At 40.7% G+C, this 18,932-nt stretch overlaps 2 protein-coding genes across 4 annotated transcripts; one reads left to right on the top strand and one right to left on the bottom strand.

Annotated features, from left to right (window-relative positions):
* The first annotated feature begins 3,607 nt into the window (after window positions 1-3,607).
* On the top strand, window positions 3,608-12,784 carry LOC121298023 (homeobox protein TGIF2-like). 3 transcript variants are annotated; one of them, XM_041224741.1, is made up of 3 exons: window positions 3,608-4,627; window positions 6,481-6,734; window positions 9,869-12,784. In XM_041224741.1, the coding sequence occupies exons 1-3, from the start codon at window positions 4,609-4,611 to the stop codon at window positions 10,772-10,774; spliced, it is 1,179 nt and encodes a 392-aa protein (XP_041080675.1). In that variant the 5' UTR covers window positions 3,608-4,608; the 3' UTR covers window positions 10,775-12,784. The 3 variants fall into 3 exon arrangements, with proteins under 3 accessions (XP_041080675.1, XP_041080674.1, XP_041080673.1); XM_041224740.1 differs by lacking the exon at window positions 3,608-4,627 and adding an exon at window positions 5,230-5,602; XM_041224739.1 differs by lacking the exon at window positions 3,608-4,627 and having other exon boundaries at window positions 5,674-6,734.
* LOC121298024 (myosin regulatory light polypeptide 9) lies at window positions 12,477-17,895 on the bottom strand. The gene is made up of 4 exons (XM_041224742.1): window positions 17,793-17,895; window positions 14,171-14,372; window positions 13,873-14,034; window positions 12,477-13,427 (listed from the first exon to the last, which is right to left on the bottom strand). The coding sequence occupies exons 2-4, from the start codon at window positions 14,352-14,354 to the stop codon at window positions 13,255-13,257; spliced, it is 519 nt and encodes a 172-aa protein (XP_041080676.1). The 5' UTR covers window positions 14,355-14,372; window positions 17,793-17,895; the 3' UTR covers window positions 12,477-13,254.
* Window positions 17,896-18,932: the final 1,037 nt, after the last annotated feature.

Below are 18,932 nucleotides of genomic sequence, written 5' to 3'. Positions count from 1 at the left end.
CTCAAGCTAGAATGTAACCACAATTGACAAAGAATGGAAGGCTATCTACTGTATCTGTAGCCATTGTTTTAAGCAATCAACAACTAACAAGTTGGACTGCACTCCCAATAAACAAAGGGACAATATTAGGAGAGGCTCTGTTAAAGTGCAAGGTAAAAAAGGAAAATGGTCCGGTTTACTCCACACAAAGAAATATATTAGCACAGGGAGGTTCCGAGGTAACTGCACCAGGGCATTTCCAGTTTATAATGAGTGTACAAGTTGCAGATGACACTTCAGTCCTTGAGTGTAGACTTTATGTACATGGATCAAGCACAGTAGATACAGTTTGAAGTGTCATTGTCTGACTTTTAGTTGTAATGTGCACGGGAAAGCAACGCAATTTGAAAATAAATATTTAGTCCCCAAAGCTGGACTGCTGGGGCTATTGGAGGCCTGTAGTCTGGGACCACTGATTCACACATTTTGATTTTTAGAATATTACATCTGCATACAAGTTCAGGATTTATTTTTTAAATAAGTTTTATGATTAAACTGCAACAATGATTAGCAGCTCTCATGCCTGTGCACAAGTAGAAACACCACAACGATAGATAAAGCAGTAGTTCTGAAGTTTAAAGGCTACCCTTATAGTCCATGCACATAGGTTAGCCCTTCCTATAACTAAAGCCAATCTGGAGAGCCTGTGTTAATTCTTCTGCAAACATGTGGATAAATGCAATGTGTGCCAGGAAAGATGCATACTATTAAACCCCCCTGGGAGACAAACAAAACCTCACAAGCTGCTGTTAAAAAAAAGCGTAGACGTCCTTTCTGAAGTCATTGTTTGTACTGCAGCGCTTCAAAGTGTATTTCTCGTATATTCACAAGAACAGTCTGGAACAGTAACAGTAAAGCTGTCCGCTATGTATACATTTCTTACTGCTTTTGTTTTTATGATCTACCGTACTTCCCTATTATTATGTTTAAAATGCTGAGATAGTCTACGGCACTGTGGTTTTCAAAAAAAGGCAGAAAAAAACACTCAATATTTAAAAACTATAAATAAACAATTTAGGAAGTTAATTCAAGGGCTTTTTACATGCAACTAAGTTGTGTTTTATTAGATTTGTAATGTTGGCGTGATTTTTTTTTTTTTTTTTTCATTCAAAAGAAACTGGACCAAACTTTTCAGTGGAGCAAGAGATGCGTAGTCCAGTATAGTTGCTTCAAAAGCCCTGTCAGGTGCGTTAGGTGCTATGGAGGGATCCACACCTGCCTAGCTTTTGTTAAACTCACTTTCAGTAAGCTGTTTACGAGGTGATAATCATAGGCTGTTCAAATTTAAGGATGCTTTTACTTTATGTAAAAACTGTACATGACACTAACTGAGCAAAACTCAACCGTCCAGTTTAAACCAGGGCCGTGACTGAATATGATCTAGTGTGGCCATTTATTCAATGACCTGTTCCAGTCATAATGAAACTATAAATAATACACTCACTTGATTCAGTTTCTATTGTATGAGTTTAGTTCAAACTTTTAATAAAAGGCTTAGCGTTAAGAGGTAGTAATATTACTCGCAATGTGACTTCTGAGCAACGATTGGAGCACTTTTCGTTGTAATCTTTCGACGGCTGAGTCCTAGTTCGTGAATGCGGTCTTTGCGCTGAGCACCAAGCCCTGAATGTGTGGCATGCAGTGTAGGTATGTATCATCGCTTCCCTTTTCGCTGGCCCTGCACACAGTTATAGATAGCAGTGTGAAATTCCGACCCGTCCACGCACTGCCAGGCACTTCCCTTTTATTCTGCACAGTGATTTAACGGCTGCGGTGCAGAGAGAGGGGCTGTGTTTCTTGGGTTCACATCAGTTCAATTTTAACTGAGCAGGGTGCATTAAAACAGCGGTTTACAGTGGGACAGATTCATCAAGTTCATCGTCTAGACAGCTTGTGCTGGGCAGTGTAGCGTCCACAAGACAGCGGCATCAGTATCTCCGCTGACTATTGCTACACGACTGTAACGTATACAAACCCACCAACACAAGCTTTTTTTTTTTTTTTTTTTTTTTTTTTTTTTTTTTTAAACATAAACCCACCACAATAAAAAGGCACTATGTTGTAGTACTTTTACATATTGATTATCGCATATCATATACAAGCAATTAAGTGCAAAAGTCTGTTAGCTCTAGTCTTTTCCTTCTTTGACTTACGCACTCTACATTTTTAAGAACAAATACACCATAACCATGAAATTGAATTCATTTTAAACGACATTTGTATCCCTCGCTGTGAATGAGTGTATATAGATTAGCCGCATTCTACAGTACAATTGCAATTCGATATTTTCTGCAATGCCTTGTGAATGACATTTAGAGCCGAGGCTTCGCTGAAACCATACCCCTAGTGTGAGACACTGAGTAGACAAGGAAGGAAGGGCTATCTGTATTTCATGGGGCGGAGGGGGTACAAACATTGCAATTGGGGTTTCTTCAGGTAGGAAGTGGGGCCTGGGAATTCTCTGCTTCTGTGGACCGGGTGTTTTACATCATATATGTCTGTAGGATGATATTTATACAGTTATAACTATTCTTAAAAAGAAAACTACCATTAAAAAAATCTAATAAAACTTTGTGAAATAAATACTGCGTGTAATAAACTGAGTGGTCATTCAGAGCTGTTTGATGACAACTAGTTAACCCTCCAAGAATTACTGGGACAGCAGTGAGACACAGGGTGTTGCGCGTATCACAGTGACCATCATAAAATGCATATTATCTGTAGGGCATGGCTCTGATATTACAGCTGGAGGGGTGTTCGCTATTCGGCAACTTCCGGCGACTTTATATTACTTACAGAAAAGGTTTTCTTAATTTTTTTTTTTTTTTAATTAAACATCATTGAGAGATCCTGAAAAAAAACAATGCTTATCACAGCATTACCATCTGGGACCGTACAATAGGGTTGAAATAAATGACAGTGGCTGAGATCTGCGGTATCGCAGTGGTTTACTCGTAAACACAGGTCCACTTGATACAAAATACCTGAAGGCAGGTACTAACTACACAAAGCAGTGTAAATAGCATTGTACACAAAGCAAATGATGTGTTGCAATGTTATTTAAAATCAAAGAGTCTACATATTGTTCAGTAATACTTGAAATCAATAATAAGGTACTTTTAGCTTATCCAAGACAATCTAACATCCGCACTTTAGATTATAAAACTGGATATACCAGGCTGTCATAAAGCTTTACTTCAATAGACTTCATGTTTGATGATACAATGCAAGCCACAGCTGACGTCATTCAGCTATTACTAAGATTGTTACAAAACCAGCAATTTATTTTAGTCTTCTCAAAAAAGACTGTATATGAAGTCTTGTGTTTATGCGGTTGAGTAACACAGGGTACTTTTCTTTTGATAAGGAAAATAGCAGCAGTGCGATTATCCCTGAAGGCCTGCGGGAAAGTTTTCCTTTCCGCGGTTTCCTTGCATTGACTCATGCACACATTGGCTTAACTGGGAGACGAGGAGAGAATGGGACCAGTTAACACGCAGGGGGGGGGGGGTCGTCCCAGGGGTGGGGTGGGCAAAAGGCCGGTAATCGTCCACACTTCCAGTCTGCATCTCACGAGTTTCAGCATTGATTGGTGGGTCTTGTCTTGAAAAGTTAATGGCATTACAATTTCAAACTTTTTTTTTTTTTTAATGCGTTATGGTAAACAACGGAATGACACGACACTATTTATACATTTTGTTGTTAAGAAAATGGTACAGAATAGTCTGGAAATACAAAATGAAATTCATACCTGCACTATTAAGATTTCACCAGTGTTAATTACATAGACTAAGTCATGTTTTACAGGAAACATCTAACACGTTGACATGTTCACAAAATGGGTTATAACGTAACATCTCTTTAAATACCGGATTTGTATTTTGTTTTATTTTTTTCTGTAATGTGGCACTACATTTTTAATTAAGTTATTATTCCCAACTATATCATCTCATCAATATGTCACGGCTATATCACGAAACGAATTGTTGTCATCAAGCTAAAAAATGGATTGATTGTGGATTGAAAGAGAAACACACAGCGCTCTATCTAGACCACTTAATTAAATGTCCAGAGTAACAATGTAGCATTGCTTCGGGTTAGTGTTTACAGTGTTAGGGTTACTATCAGGGATGTCTGAATTTTGAATGAGGTTTTGTGACTGTCACTCACCCTGTGACAACTCGTCGCTTTCCCACATTCCCTGGGCGCTGATTGGATCGGATGGCGACGGGGAGGGTGTTTTTCCAAGCTCGGCGCTGTCAGATTGGCAAATTGAGGATCGAGTTGCTGTAGCTGCAGGTAGGGAGACGGGATAAAGCGAGAACGCCAAACAAATCTGAAAAAACGAGAAGGCTGCCTTTTAATTTTTAAATTGTTATTTTAAAAAAGGGGAAAACAAGGACCCGTTTCCGAAGAGAAAAGCAGCATCTAAGCGGAGTCAAGAGGAAAATCTCGGAGCACGGGAAATTCCAGTGTGCATGAGTGAATGTTTTCTTTGGGGGGGCGCACGGGTTTTCCAAGGAACTTAAAGAAAACCCCATTTGCCTGCTAACCGACCCACCACAAAGCATGAAACATTTGAAAAGAGGTGAGTTTAATTCAAATCTTTGATTTTTTTCTTTTCTGTCGTGAGCGACGCGAGTAATTGTTAGCCAGTGTTATATGCCCGAACAAGACGTGGAGCGCATGGCTGTGTTTTAAGATGGAATGCGGTTTTGTGTTGCAAATGAAGCGTGTGTTTGTGTTTGAATTTGGAGGGACAGTTATCCTGGGAAGTACTAAGCATGGTGTCCATCTGGCGGAGGGAGTGTAGTGCGGCTCGGTCGAGCCAGGGTGTGTGTGTTTAGGGGGTCGTTGTAGTACCGAACTAGTACAGCACATTGTATGGAAAATAGACCTACTGTTTCTTTTTGCATAGAGTTCAGGTTTTATTCAAAATTGGCGCGTGCATATATATGTTATAGATATAATAGTTTCAGGTAACTATAAGTTTCAAAACCTTAAAATTTTACCAAGAACAGACATGTCGAGTAGTACCCACCCCATACAATATATACATATATATATATATATATATATATATATATAATCTATATATATATATATATATATATATCTAGATATATATCTTTCTATTACTCAAATATTATTAGTTTAAGAAATTGTAATGGATACTCGCTTTGCTTGTTTGTTAATAAATAAGTCCAGAAAATAAAGTACAAGTGAGTTAACTGATAGCTGTGGTAACTTTAATTGAAGGCAATACTAAATAGTATACGTGTACATCGAATAATTACAATCCGGCCGTTTCTTTTGAAAGTTTGCTTCATACCACTGTATTAAATAATGACAGTCGTCTCGCTGTGGGGATTTTGGCAGCTTACTACACTGCTGCATTGTAAGAATATCGTCGTGTTGATTCCACGCCAGTGTTTCTGTGCCCGTGTTTGACAGCTGGGGGAAACCCGCGCAAGTTCCTGTTTCATTTTTATAATAGAGTCAGCTTTGTTTCGGCATGTCTGCTTTATGAGCAAAGATAAGCACAGGATACGGCTAGACACCGGTAACTGAGTTTTTTTTTTTGTTTTGTTTTTTTTTCCCGTAGAGAATAACGGACGTTCTTTGTTTCTTTTTTATTTTTCAGAGTTTATAAAAGTAGCTTTGCTGTGTTAATTTTTCATTTTTTTTGTAATGTGTTCCAAGAACATGTTAGTCCGCAAAATAATACAAACAAATAATTTAAAGTGGTTTGCTACCTGCCGGAGGACACCAAGTTTAGTCTTTTATATTGAATGAAATACGCGCTTATCTGACTGAGCATGAGGTGTATGGAAACCTGTATGTGTATATAGTAAGTGGGGTTTGTAAAGTGGTTTTGATAATGGTTTTTAACACGTGTGTTTGTTGCAGTACTCCATAGTGATTCGTGCTAAACGTGAATACCGTTAGCCATATATACATGCTCAAATCTAAACCACGCTTTAAGAGTAAGTGCATTACGTCGTGTTATGAACTGCTATGTACTCAATAGCGTATGCAGTTTGTATCCCTTCCAGCGGCTTGGATATTACCTGCCCCCAGTCTGTCTGCCGGTTTCAGTGAAAAGAGATTTTCGTGCGAGACGTGCAAAATTCCCTCCCTTAAAACGCTGGTAACTCTATTGTCCCCTTTGTCAGGGCGACTGGACATTACTGCCTGGGTCTGTAGATCAAATTACACGGAGTGAAGCCTTTTACTGCTGTCTGTCTCAGTGGAGAGTCTGCACCACTTTACATTGTGTTTTTTTTTTTTTTAAACTAAACAAGAGATCTGCGCCGGTGCAACAGCTGGTTGAAATGTACATTGTTTTGCGTGTTTGTTCAGGTTTTACAGCCGAGTCCTATAAGGAGAAGTTTGCAATCGCTTTATATCAATGTCTCACTGAAACGCTTGTCTTTCCAGCCCGGGAAGAGGAGCGCATCCGGGAGGCCGAGTTCTCTGTGATGTCAGACAGTGACCCGTGCGAGGATGACGGGGGCAGCAGCTTCCCCTTGGACCTGTCGGGCAACTCGGGCAAGAGGCGTCGCCGCGGAAACCTGCCCAAGAAGGCGGTGCAGGTCCTGCGAGACTGGCTGTATGACCATCGTTTCAATGCCTACCCCTCTGAGCAGGAGAAACTTAGCCTGTCCGGGCAGACAGGCCTCTCTGTGCTGCAGGTAGGGTCCCAGCCACACTGCACCTTGCTTACACATCCCTGCAATCCATGTTCTGTACAGAAAATTTCAGGGGAGCAGGTACTGTTTTAGAAAAGAGTTGGAGAGGGAGTACTCGGTCTATCAGGAATCTCCAAACCCAGTGGCTGATGTGTTTTTTTTTCCAATGTTACTACCATGCTGCTGTATGTAGTAATGCAAATGTTTTAAAACATTTTAATCTCCACATCTTATCTGTTGGGGGGAGCTTGTTTTACACAACTGTCAAAAGTTTTAGAACACCCCCATTTTTCCAGTTTTTATTGGAATTCAAGCAGTTCAAGTCCAGTGAATAACCTGAAATGGTACAAAGGTAAGCGGTAAACTGCCAGAGGTTAAAAAAAAAAAGTTTGTTACCAAAAACTGAAAAAATAATGTGCATTTCAGAGTTATACAGAAAGGCCTTTTTCAGGGAACAAGTAATGGGTTAACAACTTACAGCTGTTCTGCAGCAATGGAAGTAAATTAAGCCTTGAAAGTTGATGCTAACAATTCCTACAGGTGTCCCAGCTTTTGTTGATTACTTACAAGCCCTCTGACTGTATAAAAGCAGTGTTGGAACAGACTGTGTTACTACACCCTCTTAAGCATTATTTGGACAGTATTGTACTGCAGGAAGTAGTATATTGCTATCATAATGATGAGGGAAAAAGGCAATTAAAAATGGAAGACAGACAGACCTTTATAACCCTTAAAAGTGTAGGTCTTTCCTTTAGGGAAATTGCAAAGAAAGCCAAGGTGTCAGTGTTTCCTACACCATCAAAAGGCACTTGGAAACTGGAGGAAACTGACAGGAAGAGGTCTGGCAGACCCAAAGCCACAACAGAATCAAGACAAGTTTGAGAGTCAACAGCTTGCATGATAGGTGGCTTACAGGACAACAGCTTAACACTGGTCAAAGTAAGCAAGTCTCAGTTTCAACTGTGAAGAGAAGACTTCGAGCTGCAGATTTGACAGGTCGAGTGGCAGTAAGAAAGCCACTGCTAAGATGGTAAAATAAGAAAAAGAGGCTTGCCTGGGCCATGAAGCACCGCCAGTGGACTACTGAAGACTGGAAGAAGGTCTTATGGACCGATGAATCAAAATTTGAAATCTTTGGTTCATCACACAGGGTTTCTGTACGCCGTCGAGTAGGCGAAAGGATGGTTCCTCGGTGTGTGGCACCAACTGTTAAACATGGAGGAGGAAATGTGATGGTCTGGGGCTCTTTTGCTGGATCCAGAGTCGGCGACTTGCACAGAGTGAGTGGCACCCTGAACCAAAACAGCTACCACAGCATTTTGCAGCGCCATGCAATACCCTCTGGTATACGCCTAGTTGGTCAGGTGTTCATCCTACAGCAAGATAATGACCCAAAACATACCTCCAGGCTATGTCAGAACTACCTTATAAGAAAAAGAACAAGACGGTAGGCTTCAAATCATGGAATGGCCAGCACAGTCTCCAGACTTAAACCCCATTGAGTTGGTTTGAGATGAACTGGACAGAAGGGTTCAAGCAAAGCAACCTACAAGTGCAACACATTTGTGGGAACTTCTGCAACAGTGTTGGGAAGAACTTTCAGAACAATATTTGATTTCCATTGTAGAAAGAATGCCACGAGTGTGTTCGGCTGTTATATCTGCAGAAGGTGGCTACTTTGAGTCAAATTTAGATTAAATTTTGTTAAACAAAACGATTCCATGATTTCATTTTTATCTCCAATTGTTTTTGTTCTATGCTTTTTAATTTCAGAGTACATTGAGACATTAAACTGCATAAATTTCAATAAAAACTGGAAAAATTGAGGTGTTCTAAAACTTTTGACCGGTAGTGTATATATTAAACAAAAGCTGTAACTCATTTTCTCAGAAAAGTGTGTTGGCACTGGAAAACTCTTTTGCAGCTAAATCATAATGAGTCAACTGAGGCTGCTTTTACATTGAGAAAAGTACTATAAGAGTTCGGTCTTCTGAGTTATGAAAAGCAATTGTTTTTCACGTCTCTGCTTGTGTCTCTGTGCAGCCAGAGAATGACCTTCCATTCCAGCGGGTTCTTAGTTTCTGTCTCTGTGGGCTGTTTTAAATTCACGGTTTCACTGTGCTTGGATTCTTTGGGCAGCTTGAGTGTGAAAGCATGGCTTCCAAGAGCAGCTTTTAAGTCTCTCTCGTGCAGTACATGCTTTTAAAAGTGGCATGTGTAGATGTAGTGTACCACTTTCAGAACTGCAGCTCATCTGCATCTGTCAAATAGACGCATTGAAAGTGGAAGTGCAGCAGGCTTAAAAGCTGTCACAAAATGTCCTACTATTAATAACCAGCAACAGGACTTAACTTGCCTATTGAACTACATGTTGAATCTGATTCATAGTTTCAGAGCCTGGGTGCTCTGAGCTGAGACTGTCCTTGTTTCTTCTGTCAAGTCCCTCCATTAAAGGAAAGCTAGTGGGGTGTTTTTGTTTTTTTAAGCCACTAGAGGGAGTCAATGGACAGCTCAAGTTGTATCACCAGTAGTTGGTTACATAACACCATTGATGCACACATTCCAGTGTGGATTCACATCTGCCTGCAAGGTTGTTGGTGGTGTTGGTTTCTGGGAAGGAGCATGTCCTCGTATTTGCAGATAGCACCTTGGTAGAAAGTTCAATGCTGCGTTGTATAATTGAAATTCTGGAAATCTGTTTTTACATGCTTGACAAGGGCTCCTTAGTGGTGATAAATTGTTTTGCCAATGAAAGTTTAATGCCCTCCCATTTTAAAATACAATCACACTTAATACATATAAATATGAGTGAAGAGCACCCCTCTGTGGATAGACGCTGCACTACTGGAGCAGAGCCAGGCTATTAAGTAGCGTTTCCATTTTCTGTTTATCTATTTAACTTGGAGAGTACCATTGAGATGCAACCGATCTAATCCAAGAGTCCCTAGCAACAGTGAACAGGCAAGCACAGCACAGTTAAAAATAGCAAAGTGCTTCAGTAGTTCATACACTAATCCAAGGTATCTTCCTAAAATGGGTTGAAATCAGATGTTGTAAGTGGGTTGCCACAGCATTGCAGTACAAGTGACTTGCTCAAACTTCATGTTAACGCTCCTGTTTCTCTGTATTTCCTCCAGATCTGTAACTGGTTTATCAATGCACGGCGCCGTCTGCTCCCGGACATGCTCAGACGGGACGGCAAGGACCCAAACCAGTTCACCATCTCGCGGCGGGGGGGCAAGATCACAGAGCCCAGGACGGGAGGTGGAACCAGCTCTCCAGAAACAAGCCCGGCACTCCTAGCTGCACTGCGCCCGTCTGTTATTCAGCCTGCCCCATACCTGGACCTTAATATCCTTGGGAGCACAGCGACGGCCATCTTGAGTGGGGCAAACTTCTCCACCACGCCCGCCATCTTGAGCAGGGCAAACCAGCTGAGCACAGTGACTGTATTGAGCAAGACAGGCTCTTCTGACACAGCAGCCATCTTAGGCAGGGCAGACTCAGTGAGTCCAACCGGAGGACTGTTTAACACACCGCCCCCTACGCCTCCGGAGGTGTGTCTGCAGGACTTCAGTGACTTTCGGTTACTGGTAGAGGTAGCCCTGCAGCGAGCAGCTGAGCTGGATAACCAACGGCAGAGTGGGCCAGGGATGGTCGGTGCCAAGAGTGAAGCGAGCAAGGCAGTGAAGAGTGAGCAGAGTAAGATTAAGTGCATGGGCGGTGTTGACAAGGAGGAGGTCCAAAGTGTTAACGTGCCAGCTATCCAAGGAATTCAAACACTCAGTGGATCGATGGCTGTGGAGAACATTGCCACTAGTGTGCAACATGCCCAGAATGTCCACTTGATAAGTGGCGCGAGGGTTGATGAGAAGAGGCTGAATTCCCAGGAGACTGTTGTTCACGGGGTCTATGAGCCGAGTGTTTGGACTATTTGTGCACAGAGGCCCGTTCACTTGGAAAGCATCCAGAGTGTTCAGAGTTCTGTTACGTGTGCATGGAGCTCCCAGCACGCTCATGCTGTGCGTGAAGCTGTGAACTAGGGCACAGGACCGTCGAAAAACTTGTTGCCAAGCTTGCTGTCTGCTGCTTCCATTACTTCTATATAATGGATGGAAGAAAGGAAAACAATGTCTGCACAGTAGAAATGTTAAATGGAGAAAGTCAGTTGCTGGTACTTAATGTGTTTCACAAGTTGTTTGAAATGCTGTTGGAAATGTGGTATCTTTAAAAAAAAAAAAAAAAAAAAAAAAAAGAGTAGACCAGGCTTGTGTGTTTTCTTTTTTAATCGGTGCAACAGATACTGTGAACTGTTTAGAGGTGCTCTGTGGTTTTACAATACATCGGGGCTTTTAAAGAACTGTTTTTTAGGGTCAGGATTCTTCTTGAGTTTCTTCACCCTGTCTGAAACTCTCATTCCAAAGATTTTCTTTGAGTTACTTTAGGGAGATGGATATCGTTTTGAACTTTTTTTTTTGTGGAAATAGAAATACCAATGCACAGTAGTTTGAGTCGTTCCAATTTAAATTTCTGTAGCTTCAAAGCAAAATTGACAAATTGGGGAGGTATGGAATTTATTTTTTTGGTTCTTAGTCAAATACTGTTACCACCTCCTGTTATGGTGGTGTTATGAAGGTCGGACATACAGTCATTATGAATGATCAGCTATCCAGTGAAAGTTTCTTTTAAATCTATCACTGTAGCTGATATTGCCTGCAGTCTTGCCCATAGCAAAAACTAGTCTCAGAATGGGGTATGCAGAAAAACGCATGGATTTGTGAGTGTTTTCAGGTGTATGTAAAGTAAGCCTGAAAGTTGGCTGCAGTGTCACTAAATTATTTGAAACCCACAGTTAAGGCGTATAAATTCAAAAAGCTTCAAGTTATTCCATAAGTTTACCCTTTCTTGCACCATGTGCTAAATGCATTGCCTTGTATAGTTTGTGTGCATGGGGTGTAACAGCCATTTACTGGATCTGCTTTAGCCAGCCCTATAATAATGAATCTGAGACAGTTCTGTGGTTTTAATGAACCCTGAGACTGATTCCCATGAGTGGGAGTGATGTGTTTACCTAGCCAGTGTGAAGGAGGTGCTCAGTGTTGGAGCAGGTGCATTGTGGGAAAGGAGGCTCCAGTTTTACTCCTGCTTCTGCATATACATCTATCTTGTGATTTATCTGTCTTGTTGCTGGAACAGAGAAGTCGAGAATGCAAAGTTTAAGGGTTGAGTTGTTTTATGTGCACCAGGTATTAAATTGTTTTGGCTTTTCTTTAAGTTCTATGTTTAGTAGCCAGACACAAACTGTGCACCTGCTGTTTAAATGTGTGCTCATTTCTACAATAGATGCCTGCGTGAAAGGGCTGCAGGGCCCATTTCGACTTGACCTCTCCTGTGCATAAGACTGGGTTGTAATATCCTGTTTTCATATGACCTAAAAAAATACTTCTAAAGGGACTCTGCAGTTTTCATTTTTATACGTTACTGGTGATTGTGTCTTTTCTGAATTGGAGGTCACCTTTTCGAACAAGCTGTTGAATAGTGCAATATACTGGGGAGATAGACTTCATTAAATTCCATTTTTGTAGCCTTAAGTATGTGACTTTTTTTTTTTTTTTCATACATGTAACAAATAAAATTGAATTCTTAATTTGTGTGTTATGTTTCTGCTGGTTGTAATCTCCGAATTGAATTTATTGATAAACAGTACTTCAAGAACACAATTTTAATCATAAAGAAATACTTTAGTTATGTAGGAAAACCCATTTATTTGTGTTACTCCACTGAATAATACAAAAGAATAAACTGGATTTTAGAGAGGGGAAAAATACAAAAACCTACAGAGAGGCAGACTGGTCTACTTAATTCTCTCAGAGACAGCTTTGGATCTTTCTTTTGGTTCAGCAAAGGTACTATAAATGATGTAATAAGCCTCTAATTACATTCCATTTAAAGTGGTGGGATACTACACACTAAGGTCATCATTCAGTCCACAACCTGCTGTCTTTTCCATGGGTATTCCATTCTTGTCATGATTCATTTTATATAGTGATCTCCCTTTTTTTTTTTTTTTTAAATATCTATCACAAACCATAATGTTTTAAAAACACCGATTTGGGCTCAAACATTTAAACCGAGGAAAACGGGGACAATTCCAATGGAAATTACTTTCCAGACGCCCTACCCGCCTGCATTTTCTGCTGGACAACACTAAACTAAAGGTCTAATTACAAACGTCACAGAAACTTGACTGCTTCTAAAACAAACAAATTTCTATTGCGTTCGAAGAGACAGGTCAATGAAGAGCAGTGGATGGAGTGTTCCTATTGGCTTGATAAAGTGAGGCAGGGGTGAAGGGAAGTTACTTTTTGGACTAGCCCAAGCTAGTGGAGTGTCAAGAAGGCTGCTATCAGGTGGTGGATGGTGGTTCCTAGGGGGCATTGGCGGCTACATGGCAGAGGCAGGGTTTTCTGTTGGTGGTAGGCGAGGCATGGGGGTTGGTTGAAGAAGGTACAGCGAGGGGGCGCTAGTCGTCCTTGTCCTTCGCGCCGTGCTTGAGGATACGGGTGAACTCTGCATAGTTGAAGTTGCCCTTCTTGTCAATGGGTGCTTCGCGGAACATCTCGTCCACCTCGTCGTCGGTGAAGCGGTCGCCCATGGTGGTCAGGAGCTCCCGTAGGTGGTCCTCATGAAGAACTCCTGAGCACAAAGAAAAAGGAAACGTGCAAACTGCTGACCGATTATACAGAGATACAATATGTAATGTAACATTATTCAGGTTTCATTTGACTTTATGAAGAAAAAATTGTTAATTCAGATGCTAAACTTTTGGCCATAGCTGTACACTAGTATGTATATTAATGACCATTATTATTTATTTTTTTAGTTCAAGACACTGACACTATTAAATGACCCATAGCAGGGAGGACAGTCATTCTGCAAAGTTACTTGGTGCTAAAAGATCTTATTCCAATCTCAAACAATGCAGGTTACTGAATTACTAAATCCAGTCATTGGTCCAGTAGATGCATCCCACAGAGAAAGATATAGCCTGTAAGAACACATTGTTACAGAGGGACGTGACGTGGATTCCATAGACAGATACACAGTGTAGAGACGCGCAGAGCTGCAGTCAGTGTCATACCAGAGCCCTCCTCGTCGAAGCAGGCGAAGGCATTGCGGATAACGTCTTCAGGGTCGGTGCCGTTGAGTCGTTCTCCGAACATTGTCAAGAACATGGTGAAGTTGATGGGGCCCGGGGCCTCACTCATCATCCCCTCCAAATATTCATCCGTCGGGTTCTTACCTGCAAACGCCACAATACAGCAAGTCACAGACCCCTCCCAAACAAGAAAGCAGTGCCAAATCAAGAGCAATAACATAAAAGACACATGTTACACTAAATGAATTGTGACAGCGTCACGGGAACGGTGATGGCTCACCGAGAGAGGCCAGCATGTCGTGCAAGTCCTCCTTGTCGACGAAGCCATCTCGGTTCTGGTCGATCATGTTGAACGCCTCCTTGAACTCCTGGATCTGGGACTGGTCGAACATGGCGAACACGTTGGACGTCGCCCTCTGGGGGCGCTTCTTCGTTGTCTTTCCCTTGGCGCGTTTACTGGACATGATGGCGGCTGGGTGTACCTGGGGGTACAAGGAGCAGGGATTAGTGATTCCATAGAGAAAAACAAGGAGGAGTGGAAAAGCAGAAGCGCAATCCCAAAGCAGGAACTGAGCAGGAAATCCCAGAGAAATCAGTGTATGTGCTGGAGATCTCAAACAGCTGGGGGCAGCCATTACATTTCTCCAGCAATGGGAGTGTGCTGTCATACTAACTCCGAGTTGAACTCTAACAGCCATTCTAGAGCAGTACCAGCAGAACCATGAACTCGAACTGCCATTCTAGAGCAGTACCAGCAGAACCATGAACTCGAACTGCCATTCTAGAGCAGTACCAGCAGAACCATGAACTCGAACTGCCATTCCAGAGCAGTGACCCTTGTTCTCTCTCTCTCGTTCTCTCGCGCCCTCTCTCCGGTACAGCTGCTTCAGATATGTAAGGAAGTCTATGTGGATAAAGATAAAGATTGCTTGTGATGGAGGAGTGTATGATCTATAAGGTCTAGCTAGCCGATGAGCATAGTGTATTTCTTGTTACAAATACAAAGAAAATATATAGTGTAATGTTTTGGCAGTCACTGCTTACTTGGTTCCTTTGATTATTCTAATCTGATTTGTAATAAGATGTACAAGGCTGTTATCTGTCCAGAAAGATCATTTAGAAGTAAAAAGCATACAGACATACACAAAATCATTCTTCTTTTAAGTAATATTTAAAATTAGAACTGTTGCAAAGCAAAGTTTACAGCTTAAAAGGGAAGAAAGTGTCAGCTTGGGTGCAGAACTCAACACTCGCAGCTCTAATGAAACCACAAAGCTCTCTAGCCTGTTCTAGAGTCTATTTTAACTTTACAAAGAATAGTGTCACTCCCAAGCAATTAAAACTCCTTCGCCGACATTCCTGCACATCCCTTTATGTCAAAGCAATTAACTGACACAGGAACATAGCATTTTATTAAAGGAGGCACAGCACAGCTGAGCTGTCCTCTTCACTTTAATTAAAGCAATACACATTCCAGGGCTGGGCTCCAAAAAAAAACGACAGTGTAGGATTTACAAAAGAAAAGTCCAATACCTATTTTAATACATATATTTATAATGGCATGGGAGTGAAACAGTACAGATAAACTTACTGATGATTTGAAAAGTCTGTTTTCTGTGGAATAGACCTACATGAGAGTGCCATTTTTTGTGTGTTAAATATTAAAGTGCTGTCCACCTTAGTAAAAGTATCTCAAAATGTGTTCAATATATATAAAACACCCAAAAAGTTATCGCTCCTTTAACTGTTGTTAACAAAATTATTGAATATTATGGCACAAATCATAACACAAAATATACAAATATAAAAAATGAAATATTATATAAAAGGAAATGGTTATTTTTTAATGTATCCAAAATATGAAGTTGCTTTCTGAGAATTGTTGAAGGGCTGCGGGGTGATGCTGTCATGAAATACGCAGTCTATAAAATAAGTGAAAACTATGAGAGCCTTGCGCAGCTCAAAGGGGGGAATGCTGCATGTTCCCTGTCCTCCCCTGTGAATCACAAATCTAAATGTGGGACCTTTGATGGAAAACAGATGCACTGGAGGAATGAAATGCATAACCCAGATCCTAATAAAGTCAAACGTGTTTCACGAAGCCTTGCTGCACCTTCAGTATGCCCAGTCAACCATTTTCTTCACCGTTAATTACTCCTCTGCTTAACCAACGTAAAAGGCATTGGGGGGTATGTACAGTACAAAGCTAACAGTTTGTTTTCATAGCAGAAAGCAATGAGTCAGGAAGCTGATTATAAGGCCCTTGCACGCAAGTTGTTTTTCTTGCTATGTTTTAAACATTAACGGTTTGCGTTCCTAGTCTATAGAAAACTGTGGAATGCCTCAAATTTTGTCTAAATAAAAATAAATGATGAATTGTATTTGTGTGATGCAGATTGTATCTGTTATAGATTATTAATGAAAAAGAAAAGTAATCGATCGACTGAAAATCCATTAATTTAGTAATTAGCTACAATGTTTCACACGCATTTGATCAACGGAAAACTCATTATTTTAATAATGATCATTAGTAGTTGATCAATTGCTTTTCTTCTTCATTAAGTATTTCTAGTGATTGATGAGTTTTAATCACTAAGCCACACTGCCTACTAGTCACTTCTAACAATGTGGCCAACCAGCATTCAAGCCCTTCAGCTCAAACCACCAGGTCACTCTGCCTCAGCCCCTCAGCTCAAACCACGAGGCCACTCTGCTCAAACCACAAGACCACTCTGCCTCTCAGCCCTCAGCTCAAACCACTAGGCTTTTAAAAAACATTGCTGTTTCTAAATCATGGGTTCCTGTTTGAGAACAGGGCCCACTATCTCAATGTAATTAACAGTGAATACACTGTATCACAGTTCTGCTTTTGTTTTTCAATTGCATTTCCCACTCAAAATGGATTATTTCGTTTTGGCTTATATTCTTCTTCTATGGTTGTGTACTTTGATGGTTCGGCCTGCTGTTACTGCTACCAGCAGAGGTGACTCAGGAAGCAAAACAAATAACTAAGGGTTGCCTTTTTTCAAATATTATATATATATATATATATATATATATATATAATATATATATATATATATATATATATATAGTTATATTATATCTAGGGACCTCCTCTGGTACAAGAAATACTGATACTGTATTTTCACAATGGGTTAATCTGATGAAAATATTCTTAAATATTTAAAAGTAAACTATATGCATTTTTAGAAGATTATATTTCAGCTTTGTATTCAGACCAGTGCATCCATTCTCCTTGTCTAGTCTTGTCCTCGTCTTAAACAAGTATACGATCAGCTGTCATTTCCACAGTGGAGACTGCTTGCCTTAGCAGATAGGAGGGGCAGAGGATGTGATAACTATGCCACACTGCCCCCCAGTACTGTGATCCAGTCCTAAAGCTACACTGCTTTCCAGCTCATGGCACTAACTACTAGAGCCCACAGCCTACCAATGCTCAGCTCCAACCACTAAGCCACTCTGCATCCTATTCCTTAGGTTCCAAGAAGCGCAATGCTGGGATTGGTCTGTTTAGGGATTTGGTCTCATTTGCTGATTTTCCATTTGCCTGACAACAAGGAACGGTACCTGATAGCAACAGCAAATTTCCTGTGGAATTAAAGTGTAATTTTTTTTTGGCAACAGAATAAATAACAATTTAATAAGAGTGCCCAAATGCAAACCTTCACAACTACCAGCTCTGACCAGCTGAAAACCGCTGCAGTCTGTATAATATGGTAAAACCAGCTCGAACCCAGCTCTGGCAGCTTCAGCACTAACCAGTAGGTTTGATACCTCTAGTCTAACCACCAGACTAGCTGCCCTCCAGTTCTAACACAGTACTTCAGACTCACTAAAAGAATACAATACACCAAAGAATGACATCATGGCAGACTCACCTCTGCTTCGGGTGGAGATAGGGAACTCTGTCCTCTTTCCTCTGCAGTTACTTCCAAGTCAGCCAGCTAAAAAGTTTGTTTTGTAGCTCAAGCTAGCCATCCACGCCCCCTTTCTCCCTCACAACCAATGGGCAGCTGGGCCTTGAACAAACAAGACCCGCCCACCCCAGGGATTTACCCATACAAGGCAAAAGAATGTGAAAGTTTGGTCTGGTTGCAACCACAATGGATTTTGGGATATTTGGGAGTTATGCTGAAGTTTCAGGAACTTCAATAAGACGAGCCTTATTTAGAGAAAAGACTGTGCGTGTTTGTGAAAGTCTGCTTCAGGAAGAGGGGGAGAGGGGGCCTGTTTTCCTGGGCTGTATTCTACCAGAGACACGAAGCAGACCAAGTGGTTTACAGGCCTGGGGAGTTCTTAATAAGGCACAGAGCACATCCAAAGTACCTTACGTCTGAGGATCACAAACATTTCTTTGTTGAAACCCATTAATCAAAATCTAAGTGTCCTAATTTAACAGACTTTTTTAAAGTTAGCTTCAAAGATTATAGGGAAGCGTGTAACAGAATTCAGCCCAGATTTTATACATTTGTGTTCTGTATTTTATTTATTTATTTTATTCTTAAAAATTATTTCACCAGGATAACAAAACCCTGCAGATACAGCATGTCATTTGTAAGGGTCCTGCAGAGTTCTCGCAGTCTTCTTCATTCACACAGCGGCAGAACAATGGCTCAAAATAAGTAAAGAAAAAAATCAACCACCATTTTCTATTTCTTCCTAATTGGAAAGACAAAATGTATACAGTAAACTGACAACTGCTTTAGGGTTTACAACTCAAGGAGCTGTACAGATTACAATACAATCTAAAAGATTAACATTCCATCCAACCTCTATACAAGTCAAATTCAAGTAGCCATAGAACATTTCATCTTCATTACTGATTGAGATTCTTATGAGTTTTAAAATTGATGCAGTACAATTCAGATTTATTTCACGTTTTAAAACTTGTATAAACAAGGTTTGTTTGGTGATGTCTTTTCTAATAGGATCAACTCAAATATGTCAAATATATTTAAAAAAAAAGACAGATTGTAGATTACATTGTGTTGTCACTGCTCAGATAGTTCTGTGGGTTC

This window comes from Polyodon spathula, chromosome 23, assembly GCF_017654505.1.
Source record: "Polyodon spathula isolate WHYD16114869_AA chromosome 23, ASM1765450v1, whole genome shotgun sequence".
In the NCBI taxonomy this organism is placed as follows: domain Eukaryota; kingdom Metazoa; phylum Chordata; class Actinopteri; order Acipenseriformes; family Polyodontidae; genus Polyodon; species Polyodon spathula.
This window is presented reverse-complemented; position numbering and strand designations above follow the sequence as displayed.

What these genes read in the sequence shown, in the direction of transcription:
- LOC121298023 (XM_041224739.1), top strand. Translation starts at nt 6,375, where the DNA reads ATGTACATTGTTTTGCGTGTTTGTTCAGGTTTTACAGCCGAGTCCTAT. An exon ending in CAGGCCTCTCTGTGCTGCAG is followed by an intron (nt 6,735 to 9,868) that starts GTAGGGTCCCAG and finishes TATTTCCTCCAG; the next exon opens with ATCTGTAACTGGTTTATCAA.
- LOC121298024 (XM_041224742.1), bottom strand. Translation starts at nt 14,354, where the DNA reads ATGTCCAGTAAACGCGCCAAGGGAAAGACAACGAAGAAGCGCCCCCAG. An exon ending in CGACATGCTGGCCTCTCTCG is followed by an intron (nt 14,035 to 14,170) that starts GTGAGCCATCAC and finishes TGGCGTTTGCAG; the next exon opens with GTAAGAACCCGACGGATGAA. An exon ending in CTTCGACGAGGAGGGCTCTG is followed by an intron (nt 13,428 to 13,872) that starts GTATGACACTGA and finishes CTTTGTGCTCAG; the next exon opens with GAGTTCTTCATGAGGACCAC.